General features: G+C 44.9%; 1 protein-coding gene across 1 annotated transcript in view; it reads left to right on the top strand.

Annotated features, from left to right (window-relative positions):
* Nucleotides 1-7,365: 7,365 nt before the first annotated feature.
* FRMPD3 (FERM and PDZ domain containing 3) overlaps nucleotides 7,366-16,876 on the top strand; it is a 634,362-nt gene continuing 624,851 nt past the window's right edge. The window contains exon 1 of the mRNA XM_040406286.1: nucleotides 7,366-7,489. Within this exon, the coding sequence (XP_040262220.1) occupies nucleotides 7,366-7,489 (124 nt within the window). The remainder of the gene's footprint in view (nucleotides 7,490-16,876) is intronic.

The raw sequence follows: 16,876 nt of genomic DNA, 5'->3' as shown, positions 1-16,876 counted from the left end.
GGCTCTTACCTTGGTCTGTGGCTTTGTTTCATTAAAAATCAATCTTTTAAAATATGCAAATGACTTCACTACCAGCAAGTAGGGCGTCTACTTGCTGGTAGCCGCCGCATCCTCCTTTTAAAAAACCGCCCCCTCCTCCTGTTCATTGGCAGGGCCAGCAAGCGCTCTCCTCCTCCGGCTGGCCCTGTCAGCATTTCAAATCCCGTGCCTGTCTTCATTCGGCGCAGGCGCTCTGAGAGAAGGACGCTCGCCTCCTCAGCACTCCCTCAGTGCGCCTGCGCCGATGATGTGTTCTCTTTCTGTGACGTCATTGGCGCAGGCGCACTGAGGGAGTCTTTCTCTCAGAGCGCCTGCGCCGAATGAAGACAGGCGCGGGATTTAAAATGCTGGGTGAGAGAAATATCTCTGTAAAAGTCAACTTTTACAATTTTTTTTATACAAAGTTATCATTTTAGAGAGATATTTCTCTCACCCAGCATGGGTATATGTAAAAAGACACCCCAAAACATATTGCCCAACTTCTCCTGAGTACGGCAATACCACATGTGTGACACTTTTTTGCAGCCTGGATGCGCAAAGGGGCCCAAATTCTAAAGAGCACCTTCTAGGAGGGCATTTTTAGACATTTGGATTCCAGACTTCTTCTCACACTTTAGGGCCCCTAAAATGCCAGGGCAGTATAAATACCCCACATGTGACCCCATTTTGGAAAGAAGACACCCCAAGGTATTCAATGAGGGGCATGGCGAGTTCATAGAAGATTTTTTTTTTTTGGCACAAGTTAGCGGAAATTGATTTTTTTTTGTTTTTTCTCACAAAGTCTACCTTTCCGTTAACTTGGGACAAAAAGTTCAATCTTTCTTGGACTCAATATGCCCCTCAGCGAATACCTTGGGGTGTCTTCTTTCCAAAATTGGGTCATTTGTGGGGTGTTTGTACTGCCCTGGCATTTGAGGGTCTCCGCAATCATTACATGTATGGCCAGCATTAGGAGTTTCTGCTATTCTCCTTATATTGAGCATACGGGTAATGAGATTTTTTTTTCCGTTCAGCCTCTGAGCTGAAAGGAAAAATTAACGGCACAGATTTCTTCATTCGCATCAATCAATGTGGATGAAAAAATCTCTGCCAAAAAAAAAAAGGAGGGGAAAGGCGTCTGCCAGGACATAGGAGCTCCTCCCAACATCCATACCCACTCAGTCCGCATGCCCTGGCAAACCCGATTTCTCCATTCACATCAATCGATGTGGATGAAAAAATCATTGCCAGGATTTTTTTATTTATTTTTTTATATACAAAGTGTTTGCCAAAGCATATGAACACCGCCCCTCAGCTCATAAGCCTCGGCAAACGTACAAACCGGATTCCAAAAAAGTTGGGACACTAAACAAATTGTGAATAAAAACTGAATGCAATGATGTGGAGATGGCAAATGTCAATATTTTATTTGTAATAGAACGTAGATGACAGATCTAACGTTTAATCCGAGTAAATGTATCATTTTAAAGGAAAAATACATTGATTCAAAATTTCACGCTGTCAACAAATCCCAAAAAAGTTGGGACAAGTAGCAATAAGAGGCTGGAAAAAGTAAATTTGAGCATAACGAAGAGCTGGAAGACCAATTAACACTAATTAGGTCAATTGGCAACATGACTGGGTATAAAAAGAGCTTCTCAGAGTGGCAGTGTCTCTCAGAAGCCAAGATGGGTAGAGGATCACCAATTCCCACAATGTTGCGCAGAAAGATAGTGGCGCAATATCAGAAAGGTGTTACCCAGCAAAAAATTGCAAAGACTTTGCATCTATCATCATCAACTGTGCATTACATCATCCGAAGATTCAGAGAATCTGGAACAATCTCTGTGCGTAAGGGTCAAGGCCGTAAATCCATACTGGATGCCCGTGATCTCCGGGCCCTTAAACGACACTGCACCACAAACAGGAATGCTACTGTAAAGGAAATCACAGAATTGGCTCAGGAATACTTCCAGAAACCATTGTCAGTGAACACAATCCACCGTGCCATCCGCCGTTGCCAGCTGAAACTCTACAGTGCAAAGAAGAAGCCATTTCTAAGCAAGATCCACAAGCTCAGGCGTTTTCACTGGGCCTGGGATCATTTAAAATGGAGTGTGGCAAAATGAAAGACTGTTCTGTGGTCAGACGAGTCACGATTCAAAGTTCTTTTTGGAAATCTGGGACGCCATGTCATCCGGACCAAAGAGAACAAGGACAACCCAAGTTGTTATCAACGCTCAGTTCAGAAGCCTGCATCTCTGATGGTATGGGGTTGCATGAGTGTGTGTGGCATGCGCAGCTTGCATGTCTGGAAAGGCACCATCAATGCTGAAAAAAAAAAATCAGGTTCTAGAACAACATATGCTCCCATCCAGACGTCATCTCTTTCAGGGAAGACCCTGCATTTTTCAACAAGATAATGCCAGACCACATTCTGCATCAATCACAACATCATGGCTGCGTAGGAGAAGGATCCGGGTACTGAAATGGCCAGTCTGCAGTCCAGATCTTTCACCTATAGAGAACATTTGGCGCATCATAAAGAGGAAGGTGCAACAAAGAAGGCCCAAGACGATTGAACAGTTAGAGGCCTGTATTAGACAAGAATGGGAGAGCATTCCTATTTCTAAACTTGAGAAACTGGTCTCCTCGGTCCCCAGACATCTGTTGAGTGTTGTAAGAAGAAGGGGAGATGCCACACAGTGGGGAAAATGGCCTTGTCCCAACTTTTTGGGGATTTGTTGACACCATGAAATTCTGATTCAACATATTTTTCCCTTAAAATGGTACATTTTCTCAGTTTAAACTTTTGTTCCGTGATTTATGTTCTATTCTTAATAAAATATTAGAAGTTGGCACCTCCACATCATTGCATTCAGTTTTTATTCACGATTTGTATAGCGTCCCAACTTTTTGGGAATCCGGTTTGGATCTTTTTTACTGCAGAGGTGAAATCTCGTCTTGCAGCGCCGCATACACCGACTTTTGTGTAATCTGACAGCAGCGCAATGCTTCTGTCAGAATGCACATCAGTGCTGCAGCTGGTTCATCGTTTGGTCCACCTAGAAGGTAAAAAAAAAAAAAAAACAGGCCGCAACGCAATAAATTTATTAACATTAACTTTATATAACATTTGAACAGGACATTAACTTTTATAAACTTTATTGAACTTTTGGAACAGAACATTAACTTTTTAGCTTACCGGTGATTTTTTTTTATTTTATTTTTTTACCTTTATAGGATAAACCTCTCCTTCCCCATGGGACAATGTGCAAAGCGCAAATCGCCCAGAGATGTGGCGAAGTACATTATGCACTTTGTCCCAGGTGAAAGGAGAGGTTTGCAGCAGCTGTGAGTGAAAGGGCCCTAAGACCCCTGTGTGCCTGTCCTGTGTCACGCAATCCCTATGCTAATAGTGTACCTGTGTGTGGTACCTCCGGAAACACTCCCCTAAGCATAGGGCAGGGTGGTCAGGGCAGTCAGGACAGAAATAGCGGGTGTCACGCCTTATTCCACTCCTGCTACAGACACAACATTTTTTTCGGGGTGGCGCTTGGGTTGAGGTACCAGCAACGACATTGGGGAAATGTCGCTTGTGTAGACGGCTCACTACACTGGTGAATGGGGCCACGGAACCTCCTGGACTGTTTGAGCAGACACATGCACATTTGTGGCCTGCTGGAGGTCATTTTGCAGGGCTCTGGCAGTGTTCCTCCTGTTCCTCCTTGCACAAAGGCGGAGGTAGCGGTCCTGCTGCTGGGTTGTTGCCCTCCTACGGCCTCCTCCACGTCTCCTGATGTACTGGCCTGTCTCCTGGTAGCGCCTCCATGCTCTGGACACTACGCTGACAGACACAGCAAACCTTCTTGCCATAGCTCGCATTGATGTGCCATCCTGGATAAGCTGCACTACCTGAGCCACTTGTGTGGGTTGTAGACTCCGTCTCATGCTACCACTAGAGTGAAAGCACCACCAGCATTCAAAAGTGACCAAAACATCAGCCAGGAAGCATAGGAACTGAGAAGTGGTCTGAGATCACCACCTGCAGAACCACTCCTTTATTGGGGGTGTCTTGCTAATTGCCTATAATTTCCACCTGTTGTCTATCCCATTTGCACAACAGCATGTGAAATTGATTGTCACTCAGTGTTGCTTCCTAAGTGGACAGTTTGATTTCACAGAAGTGTGATTGACTTGGAGTTACATTGTGTTGTTTAAGTGTTCCCTTTATTTTTTTTGGAGCAGTGAATTTATAAATATAGTGTGTTATATGGCTTGTGATTCGATTTTTTGAAAATCACCAGCCTGCCAGCGATGATCATTGGCTGGCAGGCTGATGACGAACTCCTTTTTTAACTTTTGCCGGCCCGCACTGCGCATGCGCGGGCCGGCTATGCGCGTCATCTCGCGTCTCGCAAGATGACGCATCGGCGCGTCCAGGAGAAAAGAATCGACCGCCTCCGGAACGCAATCCTGCGTTAGGCGGTCCGGAGGCGGTTAATGGTACTCCTTTAGCTGAGCGTCTAGCTCATAGCCCAGTGTCATTCCAACGAGATGTCCAATTTCACTTGTAGTACAGAATGGACCACTACGCGCCATTCTTCTAATCAGATGATCCATTCTTGTAGAGGTTCACTTCTGTGCACCTTTTGCTGTCATTCCAGTTCTCCCAATCACTGGTACATGCACTGTTGAACAGTGCTGACATCTCAGCCAAGGTGTTTAGAAATCTGCTGGAGTTATTAATCAAGTTGCCTCAGTTCAAGCATTCTGTCCATCTCAGTTTGAGACTAGTGGTGATAACTACCACATCGAAGAGGAGACATTGAGCAATTATCCCACATGCCTTGATGTTTCATGTGGCAAAAAACTTTGCTTTCAATCTGGCTTTTATGCCCTGCCCACATGCCACAGATTGAAGCAAGGTGCTTAAAACTGTGATCATTTGTAGATCTTAGCGACACCTACTACTTCCTCGCTTTGCATAACCTTATGGCTTGTCCTTCTTGGTTTTGAAATTTCAATGTTGAGGAGTGTCAAGACCAGCCTGAATTCTTTATTAAATGGATTTGTTTAATATGTTTTGTGATCAGTTAAAAAAAAAAGAGTTACCCATATCCACCACAGGAGATGCTTGGAAAGGTACACTCAGCCAGTCATTGGCCACAGTGTTGATCCTTACCTACTGTGTTCTTCCCCCTTCCCTTGTAGATTGTAAACTCTTGTGGACAGGGCCATCTCCCCCTCTGTACCGCTCTGTTAATAGTTTCTTGTTTATTGTATTTGTATTTTTTAATTATGTATGTGTAACCCCCTCTTGATGTACAGCACCATGGAATTAGGCTTCGTTCACATCACCGTTCTGGCTTTCCGTTCTCCTGCTCCGTCTAGGAGCAGGAGAACGGAAAGGACGGAAAAGGCACATAACTGACGCCAAACTGAGTCAAACGGAGCCCTTAGGACCCCATAGATTATAATGGGGTCCGTTATGTTTCCGCTCAGAAGATGATTTTTAAGCGGAGACAAAAGTCCTGCATGCAGGAGTTTTGTCTCTGCTTAAAAATCATCTTCTGAGCGGAAACATAACGGACCCCATTATAATGTATGGGGTCCAAAGGGCTCCGTTTGACTCAGTTTGGTGTCAGTTATGTGCCTTTTCCGTCCTTTCCATTCTCCTGCTCCTAGACGGAGCAGGAGAACGGAAAGCCAGAACGGTGATGTGAACGAAGCCTTAATGGTGCTTTCAATTAAATAATAATGATAATAACTTTGAGCAGTTTTCTAGAATCTGTTACTCTTCAACTGCCATGTGACTACAACATCTAGCATATTTTGAGAGCCTGTAGATGGAATGCCACAGGTTGGAGAACATTGTCCAATTTTTACATCAATGTTGAATCTCTCCTCTCTTACCAAAGGTGCTCTGTTAGGGCTCATGCGCATGGTCATAAGTGTTTTGTGATCCGCAAATCGTTGATCGGCAAAACACGAATCCCAGCAGATTGCATGTCACCATTTCATTTTTAACTTCTGTAGAAATATTCTGTAAAATGGACAAGAATAGGACATGTTCTAATCTTTTTTTGCGGGGCTGCTGAACGGATGACGGCAGCACAAAAAAATGTGGATCGGATGCGGACCAAACATATGTGCATGAGCCCTTAGACTGAGAAATTGTGACTATGCAGGTCTTTGTACACTTGAGCTGAATAGTTATATTCATGAAACTACCTTGAGTTAACATATGCTTTGTGATAGTACTGCCTTCTAGAAGTATGGCTTTGGCTCTAAAAAGGTGTATATAGTAAGCAAAAATACTAAGTCACGATATGCAAAAGGTCATGTGCAAAAGAACAATACATATGAGATAACAAAAAAAAGTTGGATATATGATGAGGAACATTTAGCATTGTCTTGCCACTTGTTTGCTGCCATAAATATGCAGAAAATTCAGATTCATACACAAATGTGTTGAGGAAAGCACGTGGGGCATCAGAGTTTTGCCAAATGCAACTAATTTCTCAAAATTTTCCAGCATTTTGCCAACATTTTCAGAAAGCGGTTTAACAGGCCTTGTAAGTTTGTATCCATATAAATGTTTGTCTATTTGTGTTTATTTACACATTTTCATCTCCTTATTTCTGAGCTTCAAATCCCCTCCTTCACTCCTGTTCACATAACGCTATGACCCTCTGTTTGACATATATAATGGGAAAAGTTACCAATATAGACCTCCCATGGAAAGATGGAACCTATCTCCTACAGCAGAAGACAGCAACCTCCGGCACTCCAAGTGTTGTGAAACTACATCTTCCATCATGCACACTTGCTTGGCAGTGCTCTGAACTCCCACAAAAGTGAAAGGAGCATGCTGAGAGTTGTAGTTTAACAACAGCTGGAGTGCCGAAGGTTGCTGATCCCTGTCCTATAGCTTATACAGTGGGATATGTTGACCGTAGTGCCCTCTGGTAAAAGATGGATGCCAACACTCAGATTGCACTTTTCTGTACAATATATACAGTATCTCACAAAAGTAAGTACCCCTCACATTTTTGTAAATATTTTATTATATATTTTCATGGGACAACACTGAAGATATGACACTTTGATACAATTTAAAGTAGTCAGTGTACAGCTTGTATAACACTGTAAATTTGGTGTGCCCTCAAAATAACTCAACACATAGCCATTAATGTCTAAACTGTTGGCAACAAACTCACTCAACTCACTTCTGTGAGATACTGTATATCTGTGTGTATAATTATTAATAAATTTTTTGTAAATTATACATTAAAGCATTTTTTTTTACTTTGTTTGCACAGTCATGTGATGTGGAAAGGTGCTATGGAATGTGGTCAGCTGACCCCTCAATCTGTACGTAAGGTCAACATTTTTCGCAATCCAGGAGTTGGCTTTGGATTTGTTGCTGGCAGTGCACGACCCGTTGTAGTACGATCAGTCATCTCAGGTGAAACTGGAGCATCATTAATTCAGTATTTAATTTATTCCCAGCCCTTCAGTTGTGTCTACTGCTCATAAATGTATTATTACATTATCTATCTATCTATCTATCTATCTATCTATCTATCTATCTATCATATCACTTTGCTGGCAAAAGGCATTAATAAAGTATTTGTCAGAGGTCTAACCACTCAGGACCCCTTTAATCTCAATATGGGACTTAAAGGGTTATTTCTATCACAGACAATGGGGGCATATCACTAGGATATGCCCCCATTGTCTGACAGTTGCTGGTCCCACCTCTGGGACCCGCACCTACAATGAGACCGGAGCGGGGAAATGAACAGAGGGCACACTGCCTCATAGAAAGGAATGGGAGCAGGGGCCGCGCATGTGCAGTGTGCCCCCATTCACTTCTATGGGAGCAGCGGGGAGCAGCGCTTGGTGGTGGACGGACCCCGGGAAATCTGGGGTCCTCCAGCAACAGCTCTCCCCGCTCCCTTCTCTGGGACCCACACATATCAGACCAGAGAATGGGGGCATATCCTAGCGATATGCCCCCATTGTGTGTGATGGGAATACAACTTTAAAGGGATTCTCCTAGCGTTAACAATTTATTATCTATCTCTAGGATAGATGATCAATATTAGATCAGCAGGGGCTCAACACCTCACACCGATCAGTTTTTCACCAGTAGCATTATCACTGGGACTATACAGATCTTTCCATCGTGTAGTAGATGGAGTAGGTTACTATTTCAATAGAAGCAGGGTGGCAGTAACCACCTCTGTCCACCACACAATGGTGACTATTTCTGGAGCTACTACTGAACAGTGAACAGCAGGGGTGTGGAGTATGGATTGTTAAATCATGGAGAATCTCTTTAAATGTTTCCTCAGATGTTTTCTTATGTTCATTAGACTTTAATGGAAAAAGGAGGTGCATATAAGAACACAAGGATCACATACCTTTGTTTTTTGAGTCAGGGTGGAAAAGTTTAGGCCAACACACATCGCACGCATTTATGGCATGAATTCCAGAAAATGAATTTGTACCTCTTTTATGCAAACCAGCTTATACTACAGGACAACAGAATTAGAGCAGCTTTATATTTGGAGATCATGTGTTCAACAATAAAATTTTCAATTTGAATTAGTAGTTGAGACCATTATTACCTGTACATGACTTTGTGTCATGATTAAATGTTACTTTACTGGAGATACTATATCTCTTTATGGAGAGCACCTAAATGGCATGAGGAATCTTGAAGACCAGGTCACACTCTGGAATTCTGGGAAGAGGGTATGCAAATGAGCTCTTAGAAAGCTATGTACCTAATGCTACCAGATGTAAGGTAACTATCCTAAAAGTCAATGTTCAACCTTTTAACACAGCTGCTTGGAGGTGATTGCCTCTCATTAGTGCACAGCAGAGATAAGTGGCCTAAATGATGACAAATCTAGGTCTGGATTTGAGGAATATGATATTGCTCTATGGAGAGAGACCTCAATGGCGTGAGGAGTCTTATAGGCCAGGCAATATTTCTCTGGAATTCTGGGAAGATGGTAGGCAAATGAGCTCTTAGGAAGCTTTGCATCTAATGCTACCAGATGTAAGGTAGATATCCTATAAGGCTTTTGAACAGACCTAACATATGACTCATAGGATAGCTACCTTACATCTGGCAGCTTTGAGGTAGAGCTTGCTATGAGCTCATTTGCATAATCTCTTCCCAGAATTCCAGAGGAGAGTTGTCTGGCCTAAGACTTCTCACCCCATTTAGGCGCCCTCCATAAGGAGATATACTGTCTCCCAATTCCAGACCTAGGCCTCTCACCCAGTTAAGCTAGTATTCTCTGCTTTGAACTGATGAGGAGCAATCACAACAAAACAGTTCTCTGCAGATGAGATGCAGCTTAGTTATTATCATGTCTCAAGGCCTGTTCAAAAGCTCAAACATTGACTGTACCTTACATCTAGCAGAGGCAGAGCTTGTGGAGATCTCATTTGCATATCATCTTCCCATTTTATTTTACTATAATTCAGCATGGAAAAACGAGTTACTTTTTTAATTTACTTTCTGTTACAAAAATGCTCTCTTTATGTCATTATAATAGCACCATCCTGTTTAATATGTATAACGTGTTGGCACATGCCATGTTCTATTCTTAAAGAGCGTGTCCTGTCAACTACTTTTCACTTTAAAGCTTATTTTCATCAGGTACTCTAGATTCCATCATTCCTCCTTAGATTTTACTTTTTTTTTTTTCATTATTTTTTTTCAAATTTAACACATTTGCAGTTTTCTCTTGTTCCCCCACACTTGAATTCTACTTCTTGGTATGTCATGTGACTGCTGTACCATCATGGCTTAGGGCAGCGAGATGTGTCCTGACATCAGCAGGACATGTGACACTACCTTTATATATTTAAAATGGCTTTGTAACAGACACAACTTGTGCTTATGTCTATTATTTCTTAAAAATATATATATAATTATGTTTATCTGTCTATTATCTATTTGCCTGTCTGTCTGGCTATCCATCCATCCATAACTGACAATATAACTTACATGTAACTGACGCACATGGAGGAGTGGTTATTGAAGGGAAGGAAAAGTGCTGTGAGCTTGTACATCCCTGAATTACAAGTCTCCACTACAGGACATAACTAGAGATGTCGCGAACATAAAATTTTCAGTTCGCGAACGGCGAACGCGAATTTCCGCAAATGTTCGTGAACCGGGCGAACCGCCATAGACTTCAATAGGCAGGCAAATTTTAAAACCCACAGGGACTCTTTCTGGCCACAATAGTGATGGAAAAGTTGTTTCAAGAGGAATAACACCTGGACTGTGGCATGCCGGAGGGGGATCCATGGCAAAACTCCGATGGAAAATTACGTAGTTGACGCAGAGTCAGGTTTTAATCCATAAAGGGCATAAATCACCTAACATTCCTAAATTGTTTGGAATAACGTGCTTTAAAACATCAGGTATAATGTTGTATCGATCAGGTAGTGTAAGGGTTACGCCCGCTTCACAGTGACAGACCAAACTCTGACAGACCAAACTCCCCGTTTAACACACCGCAAACAACCGCAAACAGTCCATTTGCACAACCGCAAACTCCCCATTTGCACAAGGTTGGATAGAAAGCTAGCCATGTCCCGTTCCTTGTCCTCACTGACGTCATTGAAGGTCTCTTCCTCCACCCAGCCACGTACAACACCAAGGGTCCCCGAAAGGTGACAACAAGCCCCCTGGGACGCCTGCTGTGGTTGGTCTTCTACCTCCTAAAAGCCACCTTCCTCCTCTGACTCCTCTTCTTCAGACTCCTCTCTCTGCGTTGCCGCAGGTCCAGCAATCGACGACAACAAGGCTGCTTCTGGTGGTGATGGTGACCACAACTCTTCCTCTTCATGCTCATCTACGGCCTGATCCAGCACTCTTCGCAGGGCATGCTCCAGAAAAAACGCATATGGGATGAGGTCGATGATGTTGCCTTGGGTTTGACTGACCAGGTTTGTCACCTCCGCAAAAGGACGCATGAGCCTACAGCCATTGTGCATGAGCGTTCAGTAACGCGGCCAAAAAATACCCAGCTCCGCAGAGGCTGTCCTCTTTTTTTTTTTATTAAAAAAATCTGTTCTTCCCAGTTTAATCTCTGTTTTGTCCCTTAAAACCAGTGTGGTGTATGGAATAGATTTTAGGAACCGGGAGATGGAAAAAGATGCTTGGTCGGTCCTCTTACTTCCAACTTGGGGCACTGCGCGTGCGCCGCGCAATTTACTGTGCTACCAGATATGAGTGGTATGTTAAGTAGTACTATTCCTATCAGTTTAATCCCTGTTAAGTCCCCTATCAGGGGACGTGTATGGAATAGATTTTAGGAACAGGGAGATGAAAAAAGATGCTTGGTTGGTCCTCTTACTTCCAATTTGGGGCACTGCGCGTGCGCCGTGCAATTTACTGTGCTACCAGATATGAGTGGTATGTTAAGTAGTACTATTCCTATAAGTTTAATCTCTGTGACATCTCCTATCAGGAGTCGGTGTATGGAATAGATTTTATGAACCGGGAGATGGAAAAAGATGCTTGGTCGATCCTCTTACTTCCAATTTGGGGCACTGAGCGTGCGCCGTGCAATTTACTGTGCTAACAGATATGAGTGGTATGTTAAGTAGTACTATTCCTATCAGTTTAATCCCTGTTACGTCCCCTATCAGGGGATGTGAATGGAATAGATTTTAGGAACCAGGAGATGGAAAAAGATGCTTGGTTGGTCCTCTTACTTCCAATTTGGGGCACTGCGCGTGCCCCGTGCAATGTACTATGCAATCCCAATATGAGTGGTATGTTAAGTAGTACTATTCCTATCAGTTTAATCCCTGTTACGTCCCCTATCAGGAGCCGGTGTATGGAATAGATTTTATGAGCCGGGAGATGGAAAAAGATGCTTGGTCGGTCCTCTTACTTCCAAATCGGGGCACTGCGCGTGCGCCGTGCAATTTACTGTGCTACCAGATATGAGTGGTATGTTAAGTAGTACTATTCCTATCAGTTTAATCCCTGTTAGGGGACGTGAATGGAATAGATTTTAGGAACCAGGAGATGGAAAAAGATGCTTGGTTGGTCCTCTTACTTCCAATTTGGGGCACTGCGCGTGCCCCGTGCAATGTACTATGCAATCCCAATATGAGTGGTATGTTAAGTAGTACTATTCCTATCAGTTTAATCCCTGTGACGTCCCCTATTAGGGGCCGGTGTATGGAATAGATTTTAGGAACCGGGAGATGGAAAAAGATGCTTGGTTGGTCCTCTTACTTCCAATTCGGGGCACTGCGCGTGCGCCGTGCAATGTACTATGCAATCCCAATATGAGTGGTATGTGAAGTAGTACTATTCCTATCAGTTTAATCCCTGTGACGTCCCCTATTAGGGGCCGGTGTATGGAATAGATTTTAGGAACCGGGAGATGGAAAAAGATGCTTGGTTGGTCCTCTTACTTCCAATTCGGGGCACTGCGCGTGCGCCGTGCAATGTACTATGCAATCCCAATATGAGTGGTATGTGAAGTAGTACTATTCCTATCAGTTTAATCCCTGTGACGTCCCCTATTAGGGGCCAGTGTATGGAATAGATTTTAGGAACCGGGAGATGGAAAAAGATGCTTGGTTGGTCCTCTTACTTCCAATTTGGGGCACTGCGCGTGCGCCGTGCAATTTACTGTGCTACCAGATATGAGTGGTATGTGAAGTAGTACTATTCCTATCAGTTTAATCCCTGTGACGTCCCATCTTAGGGGCCGGTGTATGGAATAGATTTTAGGAACCGGGAGATGGAAAAAGATGCTTGGTTGGTCCTCTTACTTCCAATTTGGGGCACTGCGCGTGCGCCGTGCAATGTACTATGCAATCCCAATATGAGTGGTATGTTAAGTAGTACTATTCCTATCAGTTTAATCCCTGTTACGTCCCTTATCAGGGGACGTGTATGGAATAGATTTTAGGAACCGGGAGATGGAAAAAGATCCTTGGTTGGTCCTCTTACTTTCAATTTGGGGCACTGCGCGTGCGCCGTGCAATTTACTGTGCTACCAGATATGAGTGGTGTGTTTAAGTAGTACTATTTCTATCAGGGGACGTGTATTAAATAGATTTTAGGAACCGGGAGATGGAAAAAGATGCTTGGTTGGTCCTCTTACTTCCAATTCGGGGCACTGCGTGTGCGCCGTGCAATGTACTATTCAATCCCAATATGAGTGGTATGTTAAGTAGTACTATTCCTATCAGTTTAATCCCTGTCACTTCCCCTATCAGGGGACGTGTATGGAATAGAGTTTAGACAACCGCAAAGAGTTGTCAATAGTTGACACACTCATGACATAAATTTAATTCCTCTATGCATCAATCTTGGTGTAGTGATGACTGTGCTCGTGCGCACGTTTGGCAGATTGCAGGCGATGGCGGTTTTTCAAAGCCTATGGTCGTGCTGAGGTAGTTCAGTGACAGTTAAGTGACGCAGAAAACAATGATTCTGCAGTGTGGGCCCATTGTTGGCCTAGTAGGCTTTAATGATCACCTTAGATGATCACAAAGAAAATTAATATTTTTTCTATGCAAAATTATCCAGCCGATCGCTTTTGGTCTGTTCACAATGAAGCAACGACCTTATCTCATCTGGGGTGTGCCAACATTGCCACTGCCAACACACTCATAGAGGTGATCGCTTCATTGTGATACGCAAGCCCCTTCACCACAACAAGGTAACGATCACAAAGGGAAAATGACACATGTATGTGCCTTATTTTTTGTTTTGTTTTTGCAGCCACAGTGCAGCACCAGAGGCCAGAAAAATTAGGCATGTACACATGCCTGAAAAATTAGGTATTGTTGTAGCCGCTGCTGTTGCAGCCGCTGCTGTAGCAGCGGCCGGAAAAATTTATGTTTTCCAGGCATAAAGTGCACTAAAACATTTTGGCTTGAACCCTAGTTTGTGGCGGAGAAGTCACGCAAGTCATCCGGCATGCAGAGATAAAATACAGCAGCGTGTGGACCATTTTTAGCCCAAGGCAGCTCATCTCATCAGGCCTTTTTTAGTCAAATGTATCGCCCACTGTCAGTCCCTTCGGGATCCATGCCTCATTCATCTTAATAAAGGTGAGGTAATCTAGACTTTTTTGACCTAGGCGACTTCTCTTCTCAGTGACAATACCTCCTGCTGCACTGAAGGTCCTTTCTGACAGGACACTTGAACCGGGGCAGGCCAGAAGTTCTATCGCAAATTGGGATAGCTCAGGCCACAGGTCAAGCCTGCACACCTAGTAGTCAAGGGGTTTATCGCTCCTCAGAGTGTCGATATCTGCAGTTAAGGCGAGGTAGTCTGCTACCTGTCGGTCGAGTCGTTCTCTGAGGGTGGACCACGAAGGGCTGTGGCGATGCGTAGGACTTAAAAAGCTCTGCATGTCCTCCATCAACAACACGTCTGTAAAGCGTCCTGTCCTTGCCGGTGTGGTCGTGGTAGGAGGAGGATTACTTTCACCTCTTCCCCTGTTAGATTCCCGTTGTGCTGTGACATCACCCTTATACGCTGTGTAAAGCATACTTTTTAACTTGTTTTGGAACTGCTGCATCCTTTCTGACTTCTGGTAATTCAGTAACATTTCAGCCACTTTCTGCTTATACCGGGGGTCTAGTAGCGTGGCCACCCAGTACAGGTCGTTCTCCTTCAGCCTTTTTATACGAGGGTCCCTCAACAGGCACGACAGCATGAAAGACCCCATTTGCACAAGGTTGGATGCCGAGCTACTCATGTCCCATTCCTCGTCCTCACTGATGTCATTGAAGGTCTGTTCTTCCCCCCAGCCACGTACAACACCACGGGTACCAGATAGGTGACAACGAGCACCCTGGGATGCCTGCTGTGGTTGGTCTTCCTCCTCCTCAAAGCCACATTCCTCCTCTGACTCCTCTTCCTCAGACTCCTCTTCCAGCGTTGCCGCAGGTCCAGCAAGCGATGCTGATAAGGCTGTTTCTGGTGGTTATGGTGACCACAACTCTTCCTCTTCCTCTTCACGCTCATCTACGGCCTGATCCAGCACTCTTCGCAGGGCATGCTCCAGGAAGAAAACAAATGGGATGATGTCGCTGATGGTGCCTTCGGTGCGACTAACTAGGTTTGTCACCTGCTCAAAAGGACGCATGAGCCTACAGGCATTGCGCATGAGCGTCCAGTAACATGGCAAAAAAATACCCAGCTCCGCAGAGGCTGTCCTAGCACCCCGGTCATACAAATACGCGTTGACGGCTTTTTCTTGTTGGAGCAGGCGGTCGAACATTAGGAATGTTGAATTCCAACGTGTCGGGCTGTCGCAAATCAAGCGCCTCACTGGCATGTTATTTCGCCGCTGAATATCTGAAAAGTGCGCCATGGCCGTGTAGGAACGCCTGAAATGGCCACACACCTTCCTGGCCTGCTTGAGGACGTCCTGTAAGCCTGGGTACTTATGCACAAAGCGTTGTACAATCAAATTCAACACATGTGCCATGCATGGCACATGTGTTAACTTGCCCAAATTCAATGCCGCCAACAAATTGCTTCCGTTCTCACACACCACTTTGCCGATCTCCAGTTGGTGCGGAGTCAGCCACTGATCCACCTGTGCGTTCCGGGCGGACAGGAGTGCTGGTCCGGTGTGACTCTCTGCTTTCAGGCAAGTCAAAACCAAGACGGCGTGACACTGTCGTATCCGGGATGTGGAATAGCCCCTGGGGAGCTGGGGGGATGCAGTTGATGTGGAGCATGACGCAGCAGCAGAAGAGGACTCAGCCGAGGAGGTTAGCGAAGAGGATGGAGTAGGAGGAGTAGAGGAGGTGGCAGCAGGCCTGCCTGCAAGTCGTGGCGGTGTCACCAACTCCTCTGCAGAGCCACGCATTCCATTCTTGGCAGCCGTCAGCAGGTTTATCCAATGCGCAGTGTACATGATATACCTGCCCTGACCATGCTTTGCAGGCCAGGCATCAGTGGTCAGATGGACCCTTTCCCCAACACTGTGTGCCAGACATGCCATGACTTCCTTTTCCACAATAGAGTACAGGTTGGGGATTGCCTTTTGTGAAAAGAAATTTCGGCCGGGTACCTTCCACTGCGGTGTCCCAATAGCTACAAATTTTTTGAAGGCCTCAGACTCCACCAGCTTGTATGGTAAAAGCTGGCGGGCTAAGAGTTCCGACAAGCCAGTTGTCAGACGCCGGGCAAGGGGGTGACTCTGTGACATTGGATTCTTACGCTCAAACATTTCCTTGACAGACACCTGACTGTGGGCAGATGAGCAGGAACTGCTGAAGGCAAGAGGCGGAGTGGCAGATGGTTGATAGGGGGCAAGGAGGACAGCAGCGGTTGATGTGGCTGAAGATGCTGGACCAGGAGGAGGATGGTGGCTTTGAGTTTGTGTGCTGCTTGTACTCATGTGTTGATCCCATAGGCGTTTGTGATTTGAGATCATGTTCCTTCGCAAAGCAGTTGTACCTAGGTGGGTGTTGGACTTCCCACGACTCAGTTTCTTTTAACACAGGTTGCAAATGGCATCGCTGTTATCAGAGGCAGACACACAAAAAAAAATGCCACACTTCTGAGCTTTGCAATGACAGCATTTTGGTGGTGGCAACAGCATGCGTTGATTGGCGCGCTGTCTGGCTGACCCCGGGTGCCGATACATGCTGTCTGACTGTGCCACTAGCTCCTTGCGATGACCTCCCCCTGCTTCCAACTCGTCTCCTCCTCCTCTCTGTCTCCCCATCTGAACTTTTCCCCTGTTCTTCTTCTCTTCGAGCAGGCACCCACGTACACATCGTCCTCATTAACCGCTTCACTTGTATCTGACTCAGCAAAGGA

This window comes from Bufo bufo, chromosome 8 (assembly GCF_905171765.1).
Source record: "Bufo bufo chromosome 8, aBufBuf1.1, whole genome shotgun sequence".
NCBI classification, from domain to species: Eukaryota; Metazoa; Chordata; class Amphibia; order Anura; family Bufonidae; genus Bufo; species Bufo bufo.
Note: the sequence above shows the minus strand (reverse complement) of the source record. Positions and strands in the feature narration are given on the sequence as shown.